Genomic DNA, 26,698 nt, shown 5'->3' with positions numbered 1-26,698 from the left:
ATGAAAAATATTCTCATTGATTTCACGCAATTGACCTTCTTTTTTCAAAAATTGGGCAAGGCAAATTTTAGTCGAAAAAGAGGAAAAAATAAAAAATTGTCGACATTTAAAATTTTATCATGATGGTTAACTTATTGTACATAATGAACCATTATTAAATTCGATTGAGATATTGAAGTCAATAGCATAAAATCATTGCCTATATCGTCGTAAGACGTGATATTTCTTTGAAACGATTCCCTTATTTTTCTCCGAGGTGGTCCTTTAGGTTAAAAATTACAAAAATATGTGTTTAGCAAGTGTAAACAGTCAACATTTCCGTATAGCTTGAACAATACGTTTGGAATGCGACACGACTTCAACTGAGGCGTATTTGCAGTCTTTTTTTTTTTGTTTTTTGAAGAAATAAATCTTATCTACAACTTAGCCAAAACCGTTCTGGCTTTTAAAATATTTTTAATCATCCATTACCATTTACCAATTTTACTATTTTTTTTTTCGAAAGTTAGTCGTGACTAAAAAAAAATAATACCGCAGAATAATATGTTTAGCCTATAGGAAGATCTGTGCAAAGTTCCAGCCAGATCAAAAATGACAATTGAAAAAATATTAAAATTTTCCTATGTTGCTAGTATTGCTCAACAGCAATATCAATATCACAGAAATATACCTCTTGTATGAGTATCCTTGTATACGAATCGGCACGGTGATCCTAACTGGATGTTTAGAAAGAACAAAGTCAATGATCCTTGCGCACTCTAATAAGATGGATGAAAATTGAAATCATTCAGCACAAGCTACTACAGAGCCCTAATGTACAAGATTCAGTGGTAGTTGATTCAGCAATTTGAAAACAAATAAAGTTTGCGACCGCTTTCCTTAACCACGCCTCTGGAATGCAGCAAAGTCAATGTCACAGAAACACGCTCCATACTCGAACAGAGAACAAATTTAGTTGACACGACAAGAACTGTACAAAAATGTCCTGGATTGCATAGTTGAACGCAAGATCAGTTCCAGTCGCTTATCAAGTCCATATTTCGTCAAGCTTTTATTTTATTTTATTTTTAATAAGGGGATTGTTAGTAGTTTAGGTATTAATGATAAATATTAGTATAATGAGTATGAGTTTCCAATAGGCTGTCCCAAAATAAATCGATGTTGAAAAAGTCAAGGTGTTCAGCCCTAAATTGAAAGATAATGTTATTTATAGCAATTTTGTAGAACATTTCGACTTTCTTAAAGGTCGTTTTCAGGTTGCCCAAACGTGATTTATGAAAAAATGACTTTTTCGAGCTACAAAACCACTCTTTTGCACTTTTTTCAAATATGTTCGATTCCTTAATTTTTCCATATATTTTTTTATTTTTGTGGGGTTGTTTTTGAATATTTTGCATGGTTTGGTTCAGCATCGTATTCAATTATTTGACTCACAGAGCCCACTGAACATCACAAAAAAGTGAATTTTCCTTATAATTTTCAGATAAAACCCTTCAAAACACATATAAAAAATTTTTTTGATCAAGAACTGAAATTTTTACTGCAAAGCGGGATTCAAGACGAAAATTTACATGAGAAAAGATCCTTGATATCTTATCGGGGGGCTGAGATATCGGCGTTTTTACATGTGATGGAAAACTATGCATTTTGTCAAAAATGCCACTAAAGCTCAATATCTCCATTGCACAGTGTTTTATTTTGCCGTTTGTGTGTATGATTTCCTAAATAGTGATTCAAATGTTGATTATAGCCATGAGGTATGTTCGGAGAAGTTTCAGGATATTCAAAAATGCATTTTTTTATGTAGAAAGAAGAGTGATCAATCCACCAATGAGTGAGATAAAAAAATTTTTTTTTAATCAGAATAAGATAGACGCAAGGTATCCTCGACAAAGTTTTAGGTTATCTTAAAACAAGAAACTTTACCGAAGACATTATGTTTCTATCTCTTACATATTACGAGCAGCATTGAGTTTTCTATTAGAAGGCACGAAAAATTAAAATTTTCGTTCTAACTTTTTTCGCAGATTTTTCCAAATTTTGAAACCTTCTACTAAGTTATCAGCCATCAAAAAATGCATTCGTTTACCGAACATTGTTATTTTTTATCTCCCAAAATAAAACAGTTATTTAACATGTTTGTTAAAATGCATAGTTTTCCATCACATAGAAAAATGCCAATATTCCAGCTCCCCGATAAGATATCAAGGATCTTTTTTCGTGTAAATTTTCGTGGTAAATCCCGCTCTGCAATGAAAATTTCAGTTCTTGCTCAATTTTTTTGAAGTAGAATACTTCTCTCAGGAAGTTCGGCTACATAGGGATGTGAAATGAAAATCTAAAAGCGAAAAAAGTGAAAAATATGTCCAATTTCAAATCCTAATAAATCGGTTAGTATTCGATAGATTTCTTTCGTTCTTGCAGCAATAGATTGGAAAATCTTCTAAGATTCTTCCCAAAAGAAGATAATTGTAAATTTATTATTCACACTATTGTACTATTGAAAATAGTCAAGCCTTGTCAAAACGAAAAATTCGACCTCTGATTGGTCGTTTTATGCTTGCTTCCCAAGCACGGTCGACAGGATCATATACCTTGCAATTGAAAACATGCTACAGCACTCGTTCGCTAATTGCACGCGATTTAGTTGCACTGCGTTTTGATTGCACGTCCGTTAGTTGCACGAAAGTGCAATTAAAAAGCAGTTTTGCGTCAAACTACACGTGGTTTTTGAAGCTAATGTCTCTCTGTCAAGTTTTGCGAGGGGATACTGAATGCGCGAAATATTTAATTACCTGAAAATAAATTCAAAATTTTTAATTTTGTTATTTTAGATTCCGGTTGTATGTACTAAATAACAAATATACATAATCACATTGCACGTTTGCCCTATTTGTTTTCAATTATAGTCGATCTAATTAATTTCAATTTGATCACTTGTGTCGAATCCTCACTGAAATGTCGCATTAAGCTGTCCACACACTGAACAGCTTCTGAAAACGTGGGATTCTCTGAAATACAGTAATGTGCGTTACACTCCAACTAAGTTGCAATGCATGAAAAAATCTGACTGGTTCGAAATTGGTTCGTAAACGGATACACGAAAACCAAACATTAGCGCACCCCCTAAAAATTTTTGACAGTTTTGAGTTCATGCAATTAAAAAGCCCATCCGCTAGTTGCACTGCAACTTTCGTGCAATTAGCGCACGAGTGCTGTATTTGGCCTATATAAGAGCCTGTTTCAGCCGGAGCCGCTCATATTAGTTCTAGACAGCGACAACAGCAGTCGTCCTTCCTTAGCAGCAGCACTAGCCCTGTGGTTGGTCACCACGTCTCAGGAGCAGCGCGGTTCTTCTCAGCGTGTGTCGCCAGACTGCCATTATTCCCCCCGTGTTGGGGCAGCATGAAGATTGCCATCAGGAAATCCAATTTTGAACATCAAAATGCCTCTTCCAAGGCAAATAAACAAGTCATTGAAAGTTAATAATTTTTGTCAACGCAAGCAAGCATTCTGTGTGGCATCCTAGCAATTTAAATTTGTCGCACCCGTCTAATTTACTGAATGTGAAAAAGCTTCCACAGTGCATGTTGTCCGTGTATCTTAATTCCCCCAATGTTAGGGTAGCTCAAAGGTTGTAATTAGCAACCGATTTTGAACCGCAAAATGCCTTTTTTCAAGGCAAATAAAAAAATAATTGAAGGTAATTAATTTTCTGGCATCAACACAAGCAGACATTCTGTGCGGGATGCAATCAAATTCTGTTGTAGTTGTCTGATTTCTACTTTATTTAGTAAACCCCCCACTGTAGGGATAGCGCAAGGCTGCGATCAGCATAACCGACTTTGAATAACAAACTACCTTGTTAGAACGTATTCACAAAGACCGTCAGTTCGACTATGCAGAGCTAATATGAAGTCGATTCAATCAATCAGCATGAACAGAATTTAGTCGTCTCCCAGCTGCCAAGTTGCAACATGATGCAACACGCAACAGCGAGCAAACGAAATCGCTTGATGTTACAAACCGCAATAAGATACGGGTTAAAACCGTCGCGTGTGTGAGAGCACCATCCGTGTTTATTCGCTGGATACAAAAATCGAATGCGAATTGTGGAATAATTTGTCTGAAGAACATTAGGGAGTGGAACAACTGAACTGATAGGGCGTGGCCTATTTCGTAGCACCCTTCGGCTATAAAAGAGTGTTTCTGGGAAAACTAGCTACATTCATTAGTCGGAAGGTGAGCTGGATGGACCGTCCACAACGTTGACAGTAGCAGCAGCAGATATCAGCACTCTGCGGTAACAGAATATATCAGCGGATTGCGCCTGTGGCTGCCTTCAAATTAAACAAATCACTTGCCCTGTGGTTGGTCACTTCGTCTCAGGCCTCTGCCTGAGAACGAACGCCAACGCGAGCGATCGGGCGAGATTTTTGCAGTACAACAGCCGGCACTTCATCTAATGGAAAAGTTGGATCATTTTGTTCAGAAGACTATTACTGTCGGTAATATTACAGAGCTGCGATTGCATTATATCCGATATGGAATTGAACAATTGTTCTTTTGAGAACAAATAAAACACTTAATTTGAAGAGTTGATAGTTTTGGGTACCAGTAGCAGTATGGTAACAGCCTCAGCAGTAAGTGCAGCCGGTACTTCCATGAGGCGGATGTTATAAGGAAGTAAATGGAAGCGGCATGGCGAAACAGTTCGGGTGTGCTTAGACGCGCGTCATTTTTCGTTGTTGATATTATTCCCCACATGAAACGAAGCGCTTTCGTACGATAGCGGCGGTATTAGCGGTAGATGCATTTGCCAACACTTACTCCAGTAAAGCCGTGTCTAATTTCAAATGTGAAAACACCTTTCTATTGTGTTGGCCGTGCACATTAGGCCTCTGCCAGGCTAAACGCGAAAAGCGGCGTGAGCCGTTTCGCCCGGCCGTAGGTTAATGTGCAGCCGTAAGTAGAGCTGTGTAAAAGTATTCTACTTCAACCTCGCGGTCGTGGCTTTGCACACAACCCTCCTGTGATTTTTTATTTGTGTTTTGAAGGATTTTATCTAAAAATTATTAGAAAAAAAAATTTTTTTGTGATGTTTAATGGGCTCTGGGAGTCAAAAAACTGAATACAATGCTGAACCAAATCAGGCAAAATATTCAAAAACAACCCCACAAAAATAAAAAAAATGTACGAAAAAAGGTAGGAATCGAACAGAATTGAAAAAAGTGCAAAAAAGTGGGTTTGTAGCTTAAAAAAGTCATTTATTCATAAATCACGTTTGGGCAACCAGAAAACAATTTTTTAGAAAGTCGAAATGTACTACAAAAATGCTATAAATAACATCATCTTTCAATTTAGGGCTGAGAACCTTGAATTTTTCAACATCGATTTTTTTTTTTGGGACTCCCTAGTGTCCAATCACAAATAATGATTTCTCAACACTAAACATCGCAACCCCTGAAGCAGAGTTAGAATTCGATAAATATTTCATTCGTTAGGGAAACTGTTAAGTCAGCCTTGTGTGTCACTATTTAGTCCTCAATTTGTTTAATAAACAAATACATCAAATTAAAAATAGTTATAAATAGTAAAACTTGTTTTGAATTGTTCTTTTTGAATCAAACAGTTTCTAACATGCATATATGAATTTATGATTGATTCTTTCACTAAAATAACGTTTTATTGAAATCATTGGCAACAATCGTTCCCAAATTATAGACCGTACCGGACTTGGAGCCGAACCGGAACGAAACCAAACGAACTGCACCCTAAACGGACCGCAACAGAACAATAAACAATATCGCACGCTAGCCTGGAGGGCTAATGCCGTCTCGATCAACTAGATTATGAGTTGAGAGAATTCGTTATCGATATTGTTTTTGCAACATTTTGCATGTTGTAGGATAAGTACAACGATACACCGTGCCCCAGTGCTGAGTTGAGAAAATTTCCAGCTCGAAAAGATCCTCGACCTGATCGGGATCGAACCCGACATCACAACCGTGTGGGAGAGCTAGCCGACCGACATCGCTTACCACAGAACCACGAGGACCAGGCTCGTTCCGATTTTCAATCAGACCAGACAACAACAAAATCCAGACCTAACTTTTCGTTCCGATGTCGAGCACTTTAACACTTGCGTACTCAACCCCTCCGCAGCCGAAAAAATGAAAATTCTTTTACCTGCCATTCCACGAGATTTGAACCGATTTTGATCGAACCTTTCTCAAAAGATCACAAATTTATCATAGTTTTTAGGACAGTAGAAGACATTTCGAAATTTTCCGTTGTTCCGGATTTATCGAGGGGAACCGTGGGGTAAGTACCCTTCCAGAGACACAGGCTAGAATAAAAATGGTAGCGAAACCTTGCTTGCGACTTATCAAACTTTAAGTTTTGCAAAGCAACACTATTGGCGATCGGTATTTGGCCGTATAAGGAATTGCATTCAAATCTTTTATGTTAAATTCAATTCACTCTCCCGTTTCGAAAATTTTCTCTTAGTGCCAGAAAGTCGGTTATTCCTAAAAAAAATTTTTTTGAGAGAACAGATCTCGACGTATCATGCATATCTGAGATATTTGGCATCAAAAATTTCATTCAAAAAAACAGGGCTGATGAGGGCTGGTCAAGTTGGTAAAAAAGTGACTTTAGTGACTATTTTTCGGAAAAAAGTAACTTTAGTGACTTTTTGATAAAAAAAGTGACTTTTGAGTGACCAGCTTAAAAAAAGTGACCAAGTCACTAAAAAGTGACCAACTTGCAGCCCTGATTAAGCGCAATGCTTTATGGAAAATTATTCTTGCACACGGTTTCTCAACAAAACTGATTAAGCCGATTCGTACGGGTGTAATTTCGGACCCGTTAATGACGGAAATATAATTCGATCTATTTATTTATTATTGATTGTCAACTCGAACTTTGTTTAATCGAATTTTCTGTCTGGCGATCAACTTAAAAGGGAAAATCTTTAACGATAGCGAAGCAGGCGTTAGCCCGGTAGTCACCAAAATCATTCTAGTCGTTTGTGGGAAGTGCTCTTCGCCCAGTTAGCTGAGTTACAGTACGTAGGCAACTGAGAACCCGCAGTCTGCTCGATTACACGAAATTCGCGCTCTGTAGGCCGCTGGTTCTCCCGAAACTACATTATGGCATATCAACATGAGAATATTGTTAATCTGATAAAGCAGCCGCGATAGATCCGTACCCGATCGGTGGGTATACGGCTATACAGGCTTGATACAGGCTTTAGTGTCAGTAGCGCTAGCCCCGCAATTGCCCTGTACATTAAACATTTGGCTTCGAAGTTTGTGTATAAATAAACAGAAGGTCGAGTTCCAAATCGGAATGTAGAACCAAGGCTTTGCTTTGCTAAAATGTATGAAAATTGTTTTGATCGTCTTTTCAGTTCGAATGTTTCACAAACAATGTAAAATAGTCATTTTGTCAAAAAACTGGTTAAAACGATTATACTCATTATTGTTAAACAGTTAATTGAACAGGTTTTTGTAGCGAAAAGTTGTGTAGTATGCAGTGAAAAGACTGCTTCATTTTGACATGAATAAAAAAGCGCAAAAAAATACACAGCACAAAACGAAAAAAATAGTACCTGCCGGACTACTTCGTGATAAGTGCGAATCGTTGCCTTGTTTTGCTATCTAGTTCCGCTCTAATCACAAAGTAGTCCGGATGGTCATGAAATGCTTCCAAAATATACAACGAGTCCTCCAAACAAATATACTCACTTTATTGCTACCGGATAAATCGTACCACCGACTTCAAAACTACCCTTTTTGAATTGCATCACGGATGTATTGTTTATACAGGTGCCCTCGGGAAAAATTAGAATTGGTGGATTGTTGGGATCTGAAACGTGTTCCTTTAACCTAAAAAATAAGACATTTAGTGTGAATTCAGGCTGCATTCGAGCGAGCGATCACAAACCGTTTTGCGACCGCCATACGATCTTTTGCTTCCGCCCGTTCGAACCAAATGTGTGGTGACGCTCTAGCCAGTGCTCTCTGGAGTACTCCTAGAAAACCTCCATGCCTTTGACCAATCTAATATTATATTGAAAAATACAATTTAAGGAAACTTTCTCACCATGAACATATAATTTTTTAACCAGCTGTTTAAGCTGGTAGAGGTTGAATAGTTTTCATTCATGCTAGAAACGGATGCAGCCAAAGCATTCATTACTCACCAAGGAATAACAGTTATCGCACATTAACATTAATACATCGATGGGACTGGTATGATTTGCAACGCAGATACCGTTCAATGGGCGATTTTCAATGTTATGATAATTTACGACGGATGACAATGCACTTGAAAGTACACCGAAACATTGTATTAATACTAATTTCACCATCCATCGTTTAGTGGATCCATCAGGTAGACAACCAACAGCTGCTGTGCATAATGTCAACCATATTACCTAGACGAGCAATGTTTAACAGATAAAAGGTTGTTGTATTTACAATGCAATGAATTAAGTGCAATAGAATATATAAATGATTAGTATATGAATGTGTTTTGGGAGTGAACTGTGTTCAAGCCAATTTACAGACCTGGTGTAATTAGGTAATGAGGACGCTTACAATGACTGTTTTGTAATTGATCATAACATTACTCTGTGTGAATTCGGTTCCGAAACAGATTCGTAACGTTTCGATCAAAAGTGGGCTTTTTAGTGCTTTTATTTCACTTTGTACCTTGCAGTGCTAAATCAAGCATTCAATATGCATTCTGAGTATAGGACGTCACAATATAAAATGGCCAATCCAGGAAGTTATGCCTTCCAATGCATTAATATTATTAAAATATATCAAATTCAGGCTAAAATATATATTTTGCCTGTAGTTGGTTTACCAATGAGTAGGAGTTATCGGTCGAAAGTATTGCTATATCAATTGGTGTTGTGTGATTTGCGACACAAAAGCCGCAGCTCTTTGGCTTATACTCCGCATTGTGGAAGCGAATCACCGCGGATAAAGACCGGCAGATTATACGGAAGGTGTGCTTAAAAACATAGTCGTTTATCTTCCGGCGGAGCTTGCGTCCAGGAAACATCCCGACGAAGGCAAAGCCTATTACGCAATACACGACCTAAAGTGACATCCATATTACATGGTGAGTGAAATGTATAATATTGTATTGATAAAGAGTATTGTCTGATTTTAAATTTTGGGAAAGTATTCGAAAATGTGGTTACTCAAACTATTGTTATAGTTCATTATTATACTTACGCCAATGAAGCAAATGAAAACTCGTGAAGGCATCAGAATAACATAGCGGATAAAAAATCCTATCACCCAGATTACTGTTAGACGCCAGGATATAAACTCGTAATGTCTGTTAGTACGGGTTAAAAGATTCCAATTTTTTAGCTCTTCCGCTTCGAAACGACTCGTTACTTCATCCTCAATGATAGCTTCCATCCCAGTTTTCACATAGTCCAAACAGTTGGAAAGATTGAATTCAAGTGATCCATTCTCCTAAAATAAATTGGAACTGAATTTTTTTTTCTCAAAAGAATTATTTAGTCCATACCTCTTCATTGTTCAATTCACGGTTTTTATTACGAACGCCTTCCACGTCAGGAAGCAATTTTAACGACTCCACTCGATTGATCACAGAGTTTCCTCCGTTAACAAGGTTAATTCCGTTACTAGGAGCCTTCTCCACGTTTCGATTTTGCGTAATCTCTGTTTTGGATTTTGCATCATCAGTTAGACTCACATCGGATTCTGTATTTATTAGCAAATCACTGTCATCCGACGTGTTCAAATGATCATACTGTTGTTTGCGAATCGATTCGATATTTTGACGACCGTACTGTAAAATAGAATTGAAAGATGTTAATATTAGTAGTAGATTGCTGCGGGTCGTCAACAAATTGCGCAAATATCATCCATGCAATTGAACTAAATCAATTGTACCTCTCCAGCAGTAATCTGGAAAATTCAGTTTTGTTGTAGTTAGATAAAGTATGACGTTCCAAGCAAATATAACGATTATTGTTTTGTATGCCGAACTACCTGCGGTAATTATTTTGTAGATTGAATGTAATGAGTAGCAAAAAGGAATAAACAATATGTCTCAGCGCTTTTGTTTAAGAAAGATTTATGGCGAAACTCCGTGCCCGAATTTTTCAAGAAAATTTTCTGCGTGTGTAAAACTTTGATTAATTGTTTGCACCGCTGACGCATGCATAAAGCAGCAATTCAAGCGGTATTTATTAGGTGGAAGCCAGTGGCGTAGCGTGACCAGGTGACACCCGGGCCGGAAAATTCGGGTGTCACCCCCTTCCCTCCTGTGTGTCACCCCCACCAGGTTTCAGTAGAATCATTTTGTTAGCAAAATTGTGAGAGTTAGCACGTTTGTTTTCAATTGCACTAAATATATCTGTAGGCGATGATAAACAAGCTACTGGATAGCAATTCTTAAATAAAGATCACTTTCCAAATAAAAACGTGGTTTATTGTTCCTCTTGGTAATGCGTGTGTACGCTCCGAAGTTTTATATGGAATGAATAATAAAAAATGATGATGCAATCCTGATTGCTGTTGCGTGTTCCAGGTTTGGCAACTCTGTCCGATATTTCGTCGAGGGGTGAATCAAACTAAACGTGTACATTCTCCCCCCCTTGAGGCATCTGCCTCAAATACATGGCAAAGGGCACAACTTGTTGGTTGGTCTCTCGAACTCAGTTTGTCCTCGTCGGAGTGTAGCGATGCGGACTCTTCCTTCCTTGTCTGGATGAACGGCGATGATCCGTGCTAAGTCCCATTGCGATGGAGGAAGGTTGTCATTCTTCACAGCCACCAAATTACCAACTTCAAGATTGGGTTGTTCTTGAGTCCATTTCTGACGAATCTGTAGAGTAGAAAGATATTCATCACGCCAACGACGCCAGATGTCGTTGGTAAACTTCTGCAATTCCTGATATTTATTCAAGCGATTAATGGGGATGTGCTCTACACCGGGCTCGGGAATTAGATTGATCGGCTGACCGATCAAGAAATGGCCTGGTGTAAGCGCCTCTGTACTCTCTGGAGATGTTGATAGCGCACATAGTGGTCGAGAGTTCAAGCACGCTTCTGTTTGGGCCAGTACCGTCGTCAATTCCTCAAATGTGAGTGGTGCTTTACCGATCACCGTTCGTAAATGCTTCTTGCTGCTTTTGACTGCCGCTTCCCAAATTCCTCCCTTGTGCGGAGAAGATGGCGTTATGAAACTCCAGCGTATGCCCTTGTTAGCCAGAAATCTACTGACCGCATCATTGTGTGAATTAGATTGAAACAGTTCATATATTTCCTTCAGGTCTTTATCGTCCACCATATTTTCACATTCTTCGCGAAGCTGACGACACACACCCACAAAGTTTGTGCCATTGTCTGACCACACCTCGTAGCATAATCCACGCCGTGATACAAATCTTGTGAAAGCATTCAAAAATGAATTTGTTGATAGGTCTCCCACTGCTTCAAGGTGTATGGCCTTGGTGGCAAGACAAATAAATACTGAAATGTACCCTTTGGTGGTTTTCGAACCTCGCAAATTGCTGGACTTTAGCAGAAGTGGTCCAGCGTAATCCACCCCTACGTGGGCGAAGGCTCGTGTAGCAGTTGCGCGCGCGGCAGGCAGATGGCCCATTAACTGGGAAGCAGTTTGTCCCTTGAGACGACAGCAGATCAAACAGTTTTTAATTACTTGGCGAATTAACGAAGCACTACCGTAAATCCAAAATCTTTGATTGACTGTTGCAGTAAGCAAGGTTGGACCACAATGCAAATTATCGATATGAATCCTTTCTTGAAGTAACAAAGTGTAACGATGGTTCTTAGGCAGTATTATTGGATGCTTCATATCGTAGCAAACGTCTGAATTCTGTAGCCGTCCTAGAACTCTTAATACCCCGTAACCGTCAATGAAAGGGTACACTTCCTTCAAATGACTTCGTCGCTGAGAAACCTCCTTTTCGTGTTCCAATCGTTCAATGTCGGCACTGTATTCATCATGTTGGGCCATTCGAATGAACGCCATGTCCGCTGCTTGAAGCTCCGCTGCAGTCAAAAACGCCATGTTCGACGAATCTGTTCGTCTGAATGCTTTGAACGTGTAAGTCAAAATGCGAGTTGCTTTAGTAAGCCGCGAAAATTTCGTTAATATGCTTCTCTCAATTTCGAAAGTAGACACTATTTAATTTACTGACATTTGAAGAGCCACCACTTGATTATCACGTGTTTCAAGTAACTCTTCTTCTGTTACAGAATCAGGAGTCGGTATGTTCCATGCCGTTGAGCTTTCACGGAGCCAATACGGCCCTGTCCACCACAAGCTATGATTCACCAGTTCTGCCGGGAAAATTCCACGAGACGCACAATCTGCAGGGTTATCCTTCGTCCAGACGTAATTCCAAACGTTTCTAGGAAGGAGTTCTTGAATGGTTGAGACTCTGTTTGCCACATATGTTTTCCATCTTTTAGGTACAGATGATAACCAGTGCAATACTATAACCGAATCTGTCCAAGCGTAATATTCTACCTGAAGATGCTGAAGAGCTTGTGAAAGTCGTTCCATAAGATCAGTCAAAAGAACTGCCACGTCCAATTCCAGTCTCGGAAGAGTTCTCTGCTTTACTGGTGCAAGTTTGGTTTTCGCCGCAAATAACTGCACTTGCACCTCTCCACTGTCGGTGATCGACCTTGCATAGACTACAGCAGCATATGCAACTTCCGATGCGTCGGAAAAGCCATGCAATTGCAAACGCCCATTGTGATTTGGTATCCATCGTGGAATCCGTACTTGCTCTAAAAGGTGAATGTTTTCTCTCAGCTCGTGCCATTCTAGAAGAACAGCCTGGGGGAGTGGGTCATCGAACTCCAAATCATACAACCAGGTTTGTTGATAACAGATCTTTACCTTGACAATCGCTGGTGCCAACCATCCATTAGGATCGAATAACTTCGACGACTCAGAAAGAAGCTGTTGCTTAGTCACACCAGCTTCATCTGGAAGCAAAATCTTGAATTTAAACACATCTTCTCGCGGGGACCATTGTACTCCAAGTGTTTTGATTGTACATGGTTCACCATTCAATTGCAAAGGAATTGACTCGGTTGCTACTTCTGACACACCATCAAGCAAAGCAGGCACGTTCGTGGCCCATTTTCGCAAATGGAATCCAGAGTTCTCCAAAATATCACTTATTTGACGTCTCAAAAGCTTTGCCTTTTCCAGCTCGTTTGCACCGGACATTAAATCATCGACGTAACGATCCTTAATAATGCATTCTGCGGCTTCGGGATATGTTTCTTCTACGTGTTTTGCTGCATGAACAATTGCCTCTATTACCAAATATGCAGCGCAACCAGTTCCATACGTTACCGTCAGTAACCGATAATGCTCTATTGGAGTATTTGCATTTGAACGCCAAACAATTCGCTGGTAATCTGTGTCAGAACGATCGACTAGTACCTGTCGATACATCTTGGCTACATCCGCCACGAACACCACTGAATATGATTGAAAACGCGTGAGCACTGCCAATCAATCTGGATTAATGTTGGGCCCTACGTGTAGCGTTTGATTGAGTGAAATGCCAGTAGATGAAGAAGACGATCCATCGAATACGACACGTAATTTTGTTGTAAGACTTTGCTCTTTTAGAACTGCATGATGAGGCAAATAAAAACAATTATTGCCCACATCAATATCCGATGGAAGAATGCGTTCCATGTGACCCATATCTATGTATACTTGCATAAAATCTCGATAGCGTTTTCCCAAGTCTGTATTGTGTTCGAATCTGCGCTCCATCGCACGTAATCGATGAACTGCTGCTGATAAAGTCTCGCCAATATCCTTCTTCCTTTCATTAAATGGTAGTCGCACCACAAATCGCCCGTCTGAGTTTCGTTTGTAAGTCGATTTAAAATGGTTTACTACCCACTGTTCCTCTACTGTGAAAGGTTTCGCCATTCGTAACTCCTCTGTTTCCCAAAACATTCGAAGAGTTTTGTCGATATCGATATCGCTATTTAGATTGATTACTTGCTGCTGATCAATGGCCTGTTTGCCAGTCTTGCCAGCTACTATCCAACCAAAAGCTGAGTTTTGCGCAATGGGTTTATCGTATTCATCCATGATTTGTCCGTCACGTAAGATAGATAAAAATACATCAACACCCAGAATAACATCAATTGCTCGTGATGTGTAGAATGAAGGATCTGCAAGTGTGAGCTTATCCAAATACCTGTACTGAATTTCCTCATACACCAGATGAGGCAAGGGAGCTGTGAGCTGTCCGAGTATGTAAGCGTCAGTGGTTAGTCGCTGAACCGAGATGAAACGATCAGTTGAATAACTCCTTTAGTTGTTCCTGCTGCTAGCTGTGAGAGACCAGTAATGACTAGTCGCGCATTCCTTCTTGGTAAACCCAAACGCTTTGCGAAATCCTGCGTAACTAATGACACATGAGATCCAGAGTCGATAAACACTCGGGCCTCATGTAGTGTGCCATTCTTTCCTTTGATTTTCACTAAAGCCGTCGGTAAAATATTGATGACACGATTTGTGTGAAGCTTTGAGACTTCCGTTAGTCCGCCAGTGCAGGCTACCACTTGATTGGTACTACTATCATCCGTATGTTCGTGTGATGCAGGCTCCTTTGCCACAGGAGTGCTGGTTTCCTTTGATTGAACCGACTGACATAACATAGTGTGATGCCTTTGCTTACATTCATCATTTTTGCATACAGGAGATGACTGACAATTACGTGCTGGATGACCTATCCTCAAACAGTTGAAACAAAGTCGTGATTTCTGAACAAATTCTCGTCGTGCATCTACATCAAGGGTCCGAAAGACTGGGCAACTGTATATCGAATGATCTTTTGCCTCGCATTTCGCGCACTGTTGTAAAACTGTTTGAAAACTTTGAAAGGTTTTTTCCTTTGCTGGTGGCTGCTTTTGTTGTTCACTCTTATCCTTTCTATCCAAATTAACGTGCGACGATTTTGTTGCTAGAGCAGAAAAGATTTCCAGTGCATCGCATCTGTCCTGTAGAAATTTCAAAAACTCCTCAAAACATGGATTATCGATAAATATAACTTTCTGGGCCCACAGTGACCTTGTTTCTTTGTCAACCTTTTCGAGCAGCAAATGGATCAACCACGGATCTCTTGATTCATACTCTGCTCCAAGAGCTTTCAGTTGTCTTATGACGTCATCGGATGATGTAACCAATTTCCGTAGTCCACCTGTGTTTGAATTCGTAACAGTCGGCTGCTCAACAAATTCCCGTACGAGGGAGTAAACAACGTATTTTTTCTTGTCATAGTGCTCTTTCAGTTTCGTCCAGGCAGGTTCATAATTAGCATCTGTTATCGGAAAGGCACTGACGAGGCTTTTTGCTTCCCCCTCAAGGTATGTAAGCAAGTACTGTAATTTTAACGTATTGCTTATATTTTCTCGATTATGAATTCCGGTTTCAAAAAGATCCTTAAAACTTCGCCACTCTTTTCTGTCACCTTTAAAAATTGGAATGGTGAACATTGGCAACCTTACATTCGTGTTCGGGTTTAGTGTTGGAGCACCATCAATAGGCAAAATTTCCGGTTGTGGCTGGCGTCGCTGGACAGCTAACTCTCCTAGATTAGTTGAAACTGCAGCTTGAGCCTGAAGGAAACGTTCCTGTGTTTCCACCAGCGATCTTATAGCCGATTTAAAATCATCTTGCAAATCAGCTACCGAACTGGGTGGGCCCTTGATCAAATCCAAAACTGTTGCGTAGGTTGTTTTTACCTCATAATAAATGCGCTCGAACTCCATCCGATAGTTAAAAATCGTAGCAATTTCTTGGAGGGATTCCGTGGCCATTTCAATATCCGTTTGTGCTTCTTCAAAGGCCGAACGAGTATCCAGCAGCTTCTCTAATCGCTCGATGATTTCCGATGAATGCGGGTGATGATTTTGGATAGTTTTTGCCACTTCATATTCCCATTGCAATTTCGCGAATAATGTATCTCGTTTTTTCACTGCTTGTTCCATTGCGCGGCTGATCTGAATTATCCGGGTGTGAAGGACCAACTTGTAGGCGATGATAAACAAGCTACTGGATAGCAATTCTTAAATAAAGATCACTTTCTCAAATAAAAACGTGGTTTATTGTTCCTCTTGGTAATGCGTGTGTACGCTCCGAAGTTTTATATGGAATGAATAATAAAAAATGATGATGCAATCCTGATTGCTGTTGCGTGTTCCAGGTTTGGCAACTCTGTCCGATATTTCGTCGAGGGGTGAATCAAACTAAACGTGTACAATATCCATTTTTGAAAAAAATGTTGAGATTATACTCTTAGGAGCAAATCTATATAGTTTTCGAGGGTTTCACCGCGACCTCCACTTAACTGATAGTTAATCTCACGAATATCACCCTTTTGAAGGTGACACATATTAAAATTTCCCTCATGGGTGTCACCCCCTAGAGGGTGACACCCGGGACGGACCGCCCCTACGCTACGCCAGTGGTGGAAGCTGAGGTTTTTAAGCTCAAAATCGTCAAGTGAGAAGAAACCTAACCTCAAAAATTGTATGCAAAAAGCTACCGTCCAGTTTCACCTAATTAAAACTACGTATGAATCAATAAATTTTATAGGGTTTAATTAACAACCACTCTACAGTGAATAATATCAGCTACAGAGGGGATTCACTGCTGTCAAATTTCATATATGTGTGCGTTATCGCAGATAAACTCTGGTCCATGACGTTTGTAACTATGAACAATAATGGGGGAAAAATCACTACATAACACATTCATGAAAGTTTTTCGCGGTTTCACGAGTTTTGATTTAAAAACGTTCCGGTTTTATAATTTTTCACATCAATCAATTTTATTAACAAAAAGAACGAAAACCAAAACAAACGCCATGTTGCCGAATATGTTGGTTACACGATGTTTGACAGATAGATCCCCCCTGATCAGCTATCAGTTATAATATCAGAATATCAGTTCATCTTTAACTGATTAAGTTAAAAATATAACTGCAAACGATAGACTAAAGATTTCACTCTTTGCGTAATCAGCTGGACATCGTTCCGTTTGCGGGAGAGATAATATTGCTATGGCGTTTCAAGAAAAACAAGTCTTGTTGTCCCTCGAAGTTGAGTTGATTAGTACAGGTTGTAGTGCTTCATGTGCTTACTGTATTGCAAATTTCTGCATTTCGACAGCAGGGGTCATCATAAGTATTGTTAACAATAAGAAAACAATTGGATAAATTGATAGAGAGACAAAATATAAAAAAATCAAACAAATTAAGCGCATTTTTATTTTATAAAAATATTTGTAAACAATAATATTATAAACCTGTATAAAAACATGCAGAGGTAGTATGATGGAGAGGATTGTTCGAAACTCACAAAAAAGTGTTCTTTTTATTTGAAAGACATGTTACGCTAAATCCATCTATCAACAGGAAAAACGTATTTCGTCAAACCGTTCACTACGCTACGCAACATAACCTGATTTCATTCTTGATGTCTACGCGAGGTAAGCAAGCAGGTCTCCGTACTATCGTTGATTACACCTCACAGTTAATCATTGCAGCTGCATTACGTGTAAAAGCCTCGCAATATTGGCTTTTCAAGTACGACTAGAGGCGGGTTAAACACAATTTACTACTAATGTTATTGAGAGCAGCTTGCCCACGACGAGGAAACAGCCAAACACTTCCTCACTACGTGGCGGAAATGCTTTTTTCCAAAACATATTTTTTCATGAAATAGTTGACAATCCCTGTGGTTTGGGTACTTTTTGCTTATCTTTCAAAAAAGGTTTTGACCAATCATTCCTATAGCACTGATAAATGTAGATTATTCCGATATCACTACTGAAAAGTTAAACTTTGTTTATGAAAGATAAGCACCTTCTTAAAGCACATGCCGCGCTCATGAGAATAAAGATAAATTGTCGATAAAGTTATGTGTAATAGGTAGCTTACGATGGAATGAAAATAAGTACTTAGATGAGGATTGGGATAAAGACAGGAATCTCGCACGAATTTTCAGAGTTTTAAGATATCTTAGATTACACTGGTTGGCAAAAGAGAAAAAAGTAAACGGGTCTAAAGCTCAAAATAGTTGCCCTAGAAAGGTTATAGCTTTTTAACCATTGCTGTGAATTTTAGAGCCCATGGTGTATGCAGAAGTGCGTCAAAGTGCATCAGAGTGTCGTATAGTGATTGCTCGCCGGGATCGTCGCTTCAACGTTATGTTCACGATAAGACTCATTTAAGGCTCTGAAAAAATTATCTGTTCTAGGGGCATCAAATGATTAAAAAGCTATAATATTTAATATTTTTTCCAAATTCAGCTAAGGACCAATCCTGTGTTAGTCAGTGTTATATATTAGTTTGTTTTTACAAAAGCTTAACCACAGATCTACGTTGAATAAATTGACTTACGTTGGGGTCGTTTTCAACCCAAAATGTTTTTTTGGGAATCGATATTTTCAGAACCGATTATAATATTTGGCTGAAATTTCTTCACAATGTTGCTTGAACATTAACGCAAAAAAAAAACACTTTCAGATGTTTTCTGTTCTATGGCAGAAGTAATATTTGATTTCGGGACCTTTTAGGTTAGACTGGGTCGTTTTCGTTCCGTCATCTTGTAGTGCGATTTTCATGGATATGGCATTCCATAGGCCATTGTAATTTTGTTGTTTACATTCGTAGAATCATCAATTCCACTATTTCGAACGAAGAAAAAAAAGTATTTCGTTGAATTGTAGAGTCGGATGGAATAAATATCGAATGAAAAAATTAGGCGTTTTTCAAAAAAGTCGAGCAATGAAGACTTTTCAGTTGGTAGTGATAATGAATATGTTTCCGAAGTTGCAATAGAAAATGAAGAATCTGTGAAGTTTCACGGAGAAGACGATTCGAATAAATATGTGTTTCCCATATTCCATCAATTGGGTTACCTCTATGGGTTACCATTCAAAAAAAAGGATGTTAGGAAGCTCACTTAAAAACCTTCAAGGGGTGATAGAGGACCCTATTTGATGAAAAAGATCATTCTACGCATATGGCCAAAATTTAACTATTGCAGGGTTATTCAATTTTGTTCATTTCGTTGGAAAGCTGAGAAAATTTCGTAATCAATAGTGTCTTAGAGCCGTCAAACTAGAGAGAATAAGAAGCATTTAAAAAGAGACAAATGTGAAATCAAATGTTTTTTTTAGAACTAAACTGCAATTTTCTCTCTGAAATGTGTGAAAAACATGGATTTTGTCGTCAACTAAAATTAAACATTGGAGTCTACTCTACAAGTTGTTCTCTGACATTCTTTTAGTTTAGCTGCTTTTTTCTTTAACCCGTAAGACCCGGGACGGAACTTGTTTTTTGAAAATGCTTGTTCTCAGCACTGGAACGGCCGATTTAGGAAAACTTGGAATTTTATTCAAGGGGAAGAGTTGCTCTAAGTTTTGGTTAAGGTGCCACCCCTCTGGACCCCTCCCCGTTTCTGTGACACGCGAATATGTCTGTGTTTTTTCTAATTTTTCAAACAGATTGAGCAAACACTGGGAATTTTCATACGTATCAATTGCTCCATGTATCAAATTATGTCAGGTAGATGAAATATGGTATGTAAGGTTGAATTTTGGAGTTTCTAAATTATTTCAGTTCAAAATCACAAAACTACGTAATTTCATAAAAATTCAAATAACCAAACCGTTCTTCAAATTTTAAGCTCTACATTTTTGAGGTAAGGTCTCCTGAATCCATACGCGATGAAATATTTATTTTAGCATGCAAACATTTTGAGAAAAACGAGTTTAAATTCACTAAAGTACGTATTTTCATGGAAACCTGATTTTCTCAGTCTCCCACGGTAGTTTTCAACTTAGCTCTCCAATTTTCGAGCTCTATATTTATAGAGTAACGTCTTCTAAATCCAAAGATGGTGAAAGATTTATTCTAGCATGTATAGAAAAAATTGAAGAAACGCCGACATTTAAATATACCTTGTAATATAATGCAATTGACTAAAATAGTGCGGAGTTTAGTCATGAAAATTTTATATGATTTCCAGAGGTCGCGTGGTTCATTTCGTCACATGTGCACTATACATTCATTTAATTTCTTTCACCTTAAATGAAAAAAGAGAACCAAACCAAAGTGCTTGATGCTTTAAATTGAAGTCTTTCGCTCGTATGCTTACTAGCTTTTGAAGGTTATTTCAATTCGATAATTGCATATGTCCGGATATTGGGGAGCAGGGAAGCTGTTGCACAGGTGGACCCAACGCCACTGATGATTTCCAAAACAACGTTTATAAATTTAAAGTAAACTTCCTATCGAATGAAATTCATATTCGAAAATATGCAATTAACTAAAAAATAGATTTAAAATGTTGTCGGAAACGAAAACAAGCGTTACAATGGTTAATGGTTACAATGGTTAAACTTCATGAATGTGTTGAAAACAACTTTGTTATTGATAACCGTTTGACACATTGCTGATTGATACTTCAATAGAGATTTCAAGTCCCATTATTTACGCCAGAAACTGAGCTCTTATCTGTACCAATGTGTTCAGATATTCCAAAAGGTTTCCAAGTTTGATACACCTAGTACGCGTTTCAATACCAGATAGTTATTAAAAAGTAATTAGTACATACATATTTGCATTTAGCTTAATAGCTTTTAACCCTTAAATGCGCATGATATTGAAAGATCATCTAAAAAAATGAAATTTGTTTGTAACAGGTTTACTGCTTTAAACTAGCCATAATAAAAAGGAGATTTAGTTTAAAGAAAATGGCAACGGGAATGGTCCAACTCAACGAAGGGTAGATGGACGCACCGATTTATTCCGGTGGTGCCGGAATGGGTCGGGGCGCTATAAGAAATTACATTTTACTTGACACGGATCCTGTCAGGCTATGTTTGCTTTAGACTTAGATTCGGGCGCGTGAAATTCCCCACGTTTCCCGAGTGTAAGGAAGTAAGGCAGTAAGCGCGGCCATCTCCCAGATTGTCCTAGAGCAGTCAGTTTTAAGGCCTTAGAAATTTAAAAAAGCACTAGAACTGCTCTCCGGTGTAATGCTTAACGGTCGTTTCAAGGAGTATACAAGGCTGGAGACTGGAGAGCTTTAGTGGATCGGGATCTATACTATATATATCTACTTTTTTTTCAGTTTCGATTAAGTGCTGAAACATTATCGTTTACCGAACCACGACAGGTTTATGATAGTAACTAAACAACCTCAAAGCATGATGTATGGCTTCACGGTTTTACCTGTCTTATCTTATCACTCAACAAGTGTACTAGAAATAGCGTTAGCCATACACCCGCTGTACGTAAGCACAGAGGCGTCTCGTCGACCTGTTCAACCTGTTCATAGGACAGGTAGACAATCTCAGAAAAAAGTGATTTTTTCATATTTGTAGAGTGGATGAAAAATCATCGAAGGTAATTTATTTGTAATTTCAATGTTATCCCGAACATCCTTATTTTATTTTCTACGTAGTGGAAATTTATGCACCGTGAAGAATGTAACCTGATGGGCTACACTTCAGACTACGCCATACAACTCACACGCAACGCAACCCACACGCAATAATGACGACCGTTTGTTCAGACCTTTCACCTGAACTAACCGTCGTTCAACACTTCTCTGCACCTTCAAGTGCGGCAGGGTAGACGCAGTCATTTATGCTCACCACTACTAATGCGACGCCTCGCGTAAAAATGACATTTTTGGTTCAAACTTTCTGCTGAACAAAACCGATGTCAGCGAGAGAAAACATTCATTACACACCACCTCTCTTCAGTGTCTGGTAATCTGTTTCGTTATGCCTTTCCGTTTCTTCTCTCGACGTCATTGAAATTTGAGAGAGACCACGTGGCCGCGAGAGTTCGCAGATCCATCTTCAGAGCTTTCGTAGTGCAAATGAAAAACGAGCAAATTCATTAATTATTTCTGTCAATGTGGTGGAATTCTTCCGTCGATGTATTGTTTCATTCAAACCTCTACACCCATTTTGTTCATTCGAAAACTTGAACCTCGCATAGTCCGCATAGTATACGTTTGTCTTCTTACGCGCTGCTTTCTTTTTAGGTTAAAATTTTAAAATCGTCAAAGGAAACGCTTTAGCATTGAACTAAGATTTGATAAACAAAGGTTAGGTTTTTACTCATGCGATAGTTTAGAGGCAAAAAGATCATAAACATAATTTTAATTATCGTTGGACAAAACCTGAATGATACTGACATTGCTTATCACATCGCCATCCATCGAGCGAACTTTTCTAGTTCTTCGACGGATCAAGAGTTATTTACGACTAAAACCGATCATTGAGAATCATGATGTGATAAATGTGGATAAAGATTTTTTCTATGAAATGATGCAGATATCATTATTCTACGAGAAAATTATCGGAAAACTCGCGGTCATAATAGACCCTAGAATTTCTTTGCCATATATATATATATATATATATATATATATATATATATATATATATATATATATATATATATATATATATATATATATATATTTCTTTGCCATATTTTGCCATATATATATATATATATATATATATATATATATATATATATATATATATATATATATATATATATATATATATATATATATATATATATATATATATATAAATGTAGAGAGATAAAAGTTTTCGAAACTGTTATCACGATACTGTTGTTTCAGTGTTGCAAATGTTGATTGAACAGGTAGCCCACTTGGTCACGCGTCGCCTCTGCGTAAGCAATATGCTAAGGGGTCAATCGGAGCTCAATTCACAACAAGCACAATAACATATAACATTGATAAGCTGAAGATCACGCATTAGCCGGTATATACAAAGACAAACCTTCAAAAATCAGCACCGGTAATGATGCTGCATTTTTGACGATTGATGATTTTGTTTTGATTTAACATGATTTATATGGCGTGATAGCACAAAGGAGTTTTCACTTCGCATAGACAAACAAACTTTTTAATTGTCGCTAACCATTAGTTATTCATTAGAGTGTATAGAAACCACAAGCTTTTATTATAACTTTTTTGTACATTTCGGAAAACAACATTGAAACAGACATCAACACTGGATTTAAAAAAGTGCGCAAGATTCTGTTTAAAATTTTTAGTTAATGATTTATTTTATCAATTTTTTACATTTTTTAAAGATTTAGTTATTCGTACAAAAAGGTCAGATAAATAAAGTAGTTTTATCCCTAGGTGTATAATTAACCTTTACTTGGGACTCCACTCTAGAGTTTAACTAACCGGCTTTATTTCTTTATTCGATAAAAAGCATGATCTAAAAATTATACTTATATCACATTATGAGATTGAGTTGAATCACAGACTAATAGACATAGCACTTCTAACAAATTTTCAATAAAATCAACGTTCGGATGTTACTAGCACTTTACGATAGAAAACACTAGCACGATCTGCCGCCGTGTTCGCGAAGCGTCTTGTATTTCAACATCTAGAGTAGGTGCATGTGTCACATTGGGAACAACAAAATATGTATGAAAATGCATGACAGCGCCCCAGACGGTGTTAGGCGTCGTACACAAATTACGTAACGCTAAACATCAAGATTTCAGACCCCTTCCCCCCTATGTAACAATAGGTAACGTTCGACATGACTCCCCCCCTAAAATTACGTAACGCTGATCAACCTGATTCCCCTCCGAAATTTTCAATTTCGAGCAAACATCAGTTACGTAACTGTCTCTACTACCCCCTACGTAACAATAAGTAACACAGACTGAACCCCCCTCTTCCCCCTTCATGCGTTACATAATTTGTGTGCCTTATCGTGCCAGTCCCTGCCATGTATAATGACATAGAGAGGAACCTGATTACCGACAAGTCGCTTGTGGCCAGACATTGGAAACAACGCTTCGAAGTGTTGTTGATTAACGTTTCACATCAAGCGTCAGGACAACGGGTGAAATTTCGTACGCGTTAGTGGCGTTGGTCTTAAGCAATTGGATGAACTCTCAACCTTGCTGTACAACATTGCCTTGGGAGGTGCTGTACGAAGGGCAGGTATGCATCATCACGAAGTATTTCTTGGCTATACTTACGACAGTGATATAATCGGTGTTAATTGTAGATGCTGTGGAGAAGGCCTTTGCGGCTCTTAGAAGGGAAGCTGTGAGAATAGGACATAGCATAAACATTGCCAAAACGAAGTACATGGTGGCTGGCAGAGAGTGTGGAGTCCTACGGGCGTTGGTCATGGATGGAGATTTTTTCGAAATGGGTGCTGAAATTGTCCATCTAGGTACACTAGTAACGTGTGATAACGAAAGGGTCGTTAAGTGAAGAGACGGGTTGCGGCAGCGAACAGGGCTTATTATGGATTGTGTCCTGCAGCCTACAGATCCGCACAAAATTTGCGTTCTACAGAACGCAGATCTTCTTGGTGTACATGGAAAGGGGTCGATCGGCAAACACTTGGGGTTTCCAGGAGAGAACACAGCAGATTACAGTGGGCTGGTCACGTAGCTATGGCTGATAAGCGACAGGCAAAGGTAATATTCATCAGAGACCCGGACAGAGGCCGGCGAATTCGAGGATAGTATGGAGTAACTATCGCTTATAAAAATTATAAAATAAATATAATTTCGAGAAAGACAACGTAGTCACCTATTTGAATTGGCCTATTGCTTGTTTTCGTTGAATGTGAGTATCTTATAGTTACTGCCCGGTTGTTCACAACCGAGCTGTCAAATTAGAAACAATAAACAAAAATTTATTTATTTTAAAACAATGGGCTGAGCAATCAACGTTGATTTGAGTTCACCGAATTTCAAAAACATATGAATGTTCTCGTACACCAATTTTATTCCATGAGCACAGTTCGAAGTTATACACGCAACAGCACTGGGTGATTTAAATGCGCGTAATTAGGTAATGGTGTACTTATCATTGTCAGTGAACTTGAGTATGCTGTCGGATGATGGTGTCACGACACTGGTAGATACTTTCAATGTTCTTTTCTCGTAATCAAACCAAATTAACCAAATTACTAAACTCATATTTTCCGCAGGATAACTTGCCTGTTAAAATATTGTTTGCTTATTTTGTTAGTACAGTGCTCTGGAATGTTAAGATTAATGTAAATTGCCTGATTTTAGGTTATTTTATATTATCTGCTAGGTATAATGCTGAAGCAGACTTTTGTAGCTATTCAAAATAAAAGCTATATTCTCACAATGTTGCTGATAGAAAAACTTGTACACCTAGCCAATTTTTGTTTTCACTGGATGAAAGTTAGTAAATAGCCTCTGACTAGCAACAGTTCAGGACGCGGTATATTGTTTACTACACGTGTTAGGTAATTGATAATTAGTAATCGGACATGATGATAAGTGCACGGTAGTTTCTAAACGCTCGATGCAGAAATAAAAGTGCCTTACAAAGTATGTTCACAATACTGACTATTGGCGGTGTTCTTGACCTTCTATTTAAATGTATTGAATCGGTTAACTGTACAGCAGCTGTGCATGAAGAGTACAAATGTGGATATGGTGCAGCACTAACATTGTGAATGATTTGACAGATTTATTAAAAATTCATTCCAATACGGCTTTGCTTATGGAGAAAAACTTTGAAATATTATAATTGGATCCTGTTAAAATTCACATTTAATGAAACCCCTGAAACAGCAGTATAAGTTTAACAGTAGACCGGTTATTAAGGAGGTCTACAGAAAATGATTACCGGATTCTTTATGAATGAGGTTAAAAATCGATTTTTCTTCATGCTGTGGACGACGTTGACCTTTGCTGGCATGCATATGGTAAGGTTCTCGAAAATAGAACTGTTTCTAAAACTAAAAATGTATTACCTCGAAAATCTTCACCAACAACTCTACATATTTTCTTCGAACGCCGATTGATTTACCCATAGAGGCGAGAAATATGATGAAGAAAAGTAACGTTAGTACCGATGTCATCGTAATCATCGACAACACGATGTTGATCAAACTCAGAAGAAACATTTTGATGGTTTCACTTTGCTGGTACAATTCACAACACAGCGGATTTTTTGGCAGTAGGAACGTTGAAGCGTCACTCGATATCACCGATTTTATTTTGCTGAAAGTTCTTGATTGGTAATCGTCCACTTCACAATCATTATTAATTCACAGAAGGAAAAATTGGTTGGTTTACAATTTTTTAGTAACACAAGCTTAGCAGTGTCAGAAATCTAACAACGCGAAATGATGTTTCATCGGCCAGCACATTCAACAAATTGACAATATTTTGCGTCGCTGCAACTGCTGGTGCTTTAATCAAAAGTAGGGATGTGCGATACTTTATCGATACCAGAACCATCGATACTTTTCTATCGATTTACCGATTATTATGTATCGATACTGTCAGAGAATATTATCGTGCGTCGATACTTTTTTATTCGATATTTAAAAAAAACGTAAGAATGAATGTAATCCACAAGCTTACTCACTTATTCGCGTTGACGGTGTTGCTGATATTTGTTTGGTTTTTGCATGCGAAAAAGGAGGAAGGAAATACTTTTGCTTTTGTCATCACGCACATTTTGACAATTACATATGAGTGTTCACGTAGGTGCGAACAGCCTTCAAAATCTCTTTCAACGCGAATAAC

At 38.3% G+C, this 26,698-nt stretch overlaps 1 protein-coding gene across 3 annotated transcripts in view; it reads right to left on the bottom strand.

The window, feature by feature from the left end:
* Window positions 1–26,357, bottom strand: part of LOC129731514 (glycerol-3-phosphate acyltransferase 4) — a 31,526-nt gene extending 5,169 nt beyond the window's left edge. The window contains exons 1-6 of one of the 3 annotated variants that reach the window (XM_055691585.1): window positions 25,918–26,357; window positions 9,559–9,843; window positions 9,255–9,503; window positions 8,878–9,114; window positions 7,951–8,066; window positions 7,752–7,892 (exon numbers count right to left, since the gene is read on the bottom strand). In XM_055691585.1, coding sequence (XP_055547560.1) covers window positions 7,752–7,892; window positions 7,951–8,066; window positions 8,878–9,114; window positions 9,255–9,503; window positions 9,559–9,843; window positions 25,918–26,070 — 1,181 coding nt within the window. In that variant the 5' untranslated portion in view covers window positions 26,071–26,357. Of the gene's footprint in view, window positions 1–7,751; window positions 7,893–7,950; window positions 8,067–8,209; window positions 8,444–8,877; window positions 9,115–9,254; window positions 9,504–9,558; window positions 9,844–25,917 lie in introns of all 3 variants that reach the window. The other 2 variants (XM_055691586.1, XM_055691587.1) reach the window with 2 other exon arrangements.
* Window positions 26,358–26,698: the final 341 nt, after the last annotated feature.

This window comes from Wyeomyia smithii, chromosome 3 (genome assembly GCF_029784165.1).
Source record: "Wyeomyia smithii strain HCP4-BCI-WySm-NY-G18 chromosome 3, ASM2978416v1, whole genome shotgun sequence".
Classification (NCBI taxonomy): Eukaryota; Metazoa; Arthropoda; class Insecta; order Diptera; family Culicidae; genus Wyeomyia; species Wyeomyia smithii.
The sequence above is the reverse complement of the archived record's forward strand: the minus strand, read 5'-3'. Positions and strand labels throughout refer to the sequence as shown.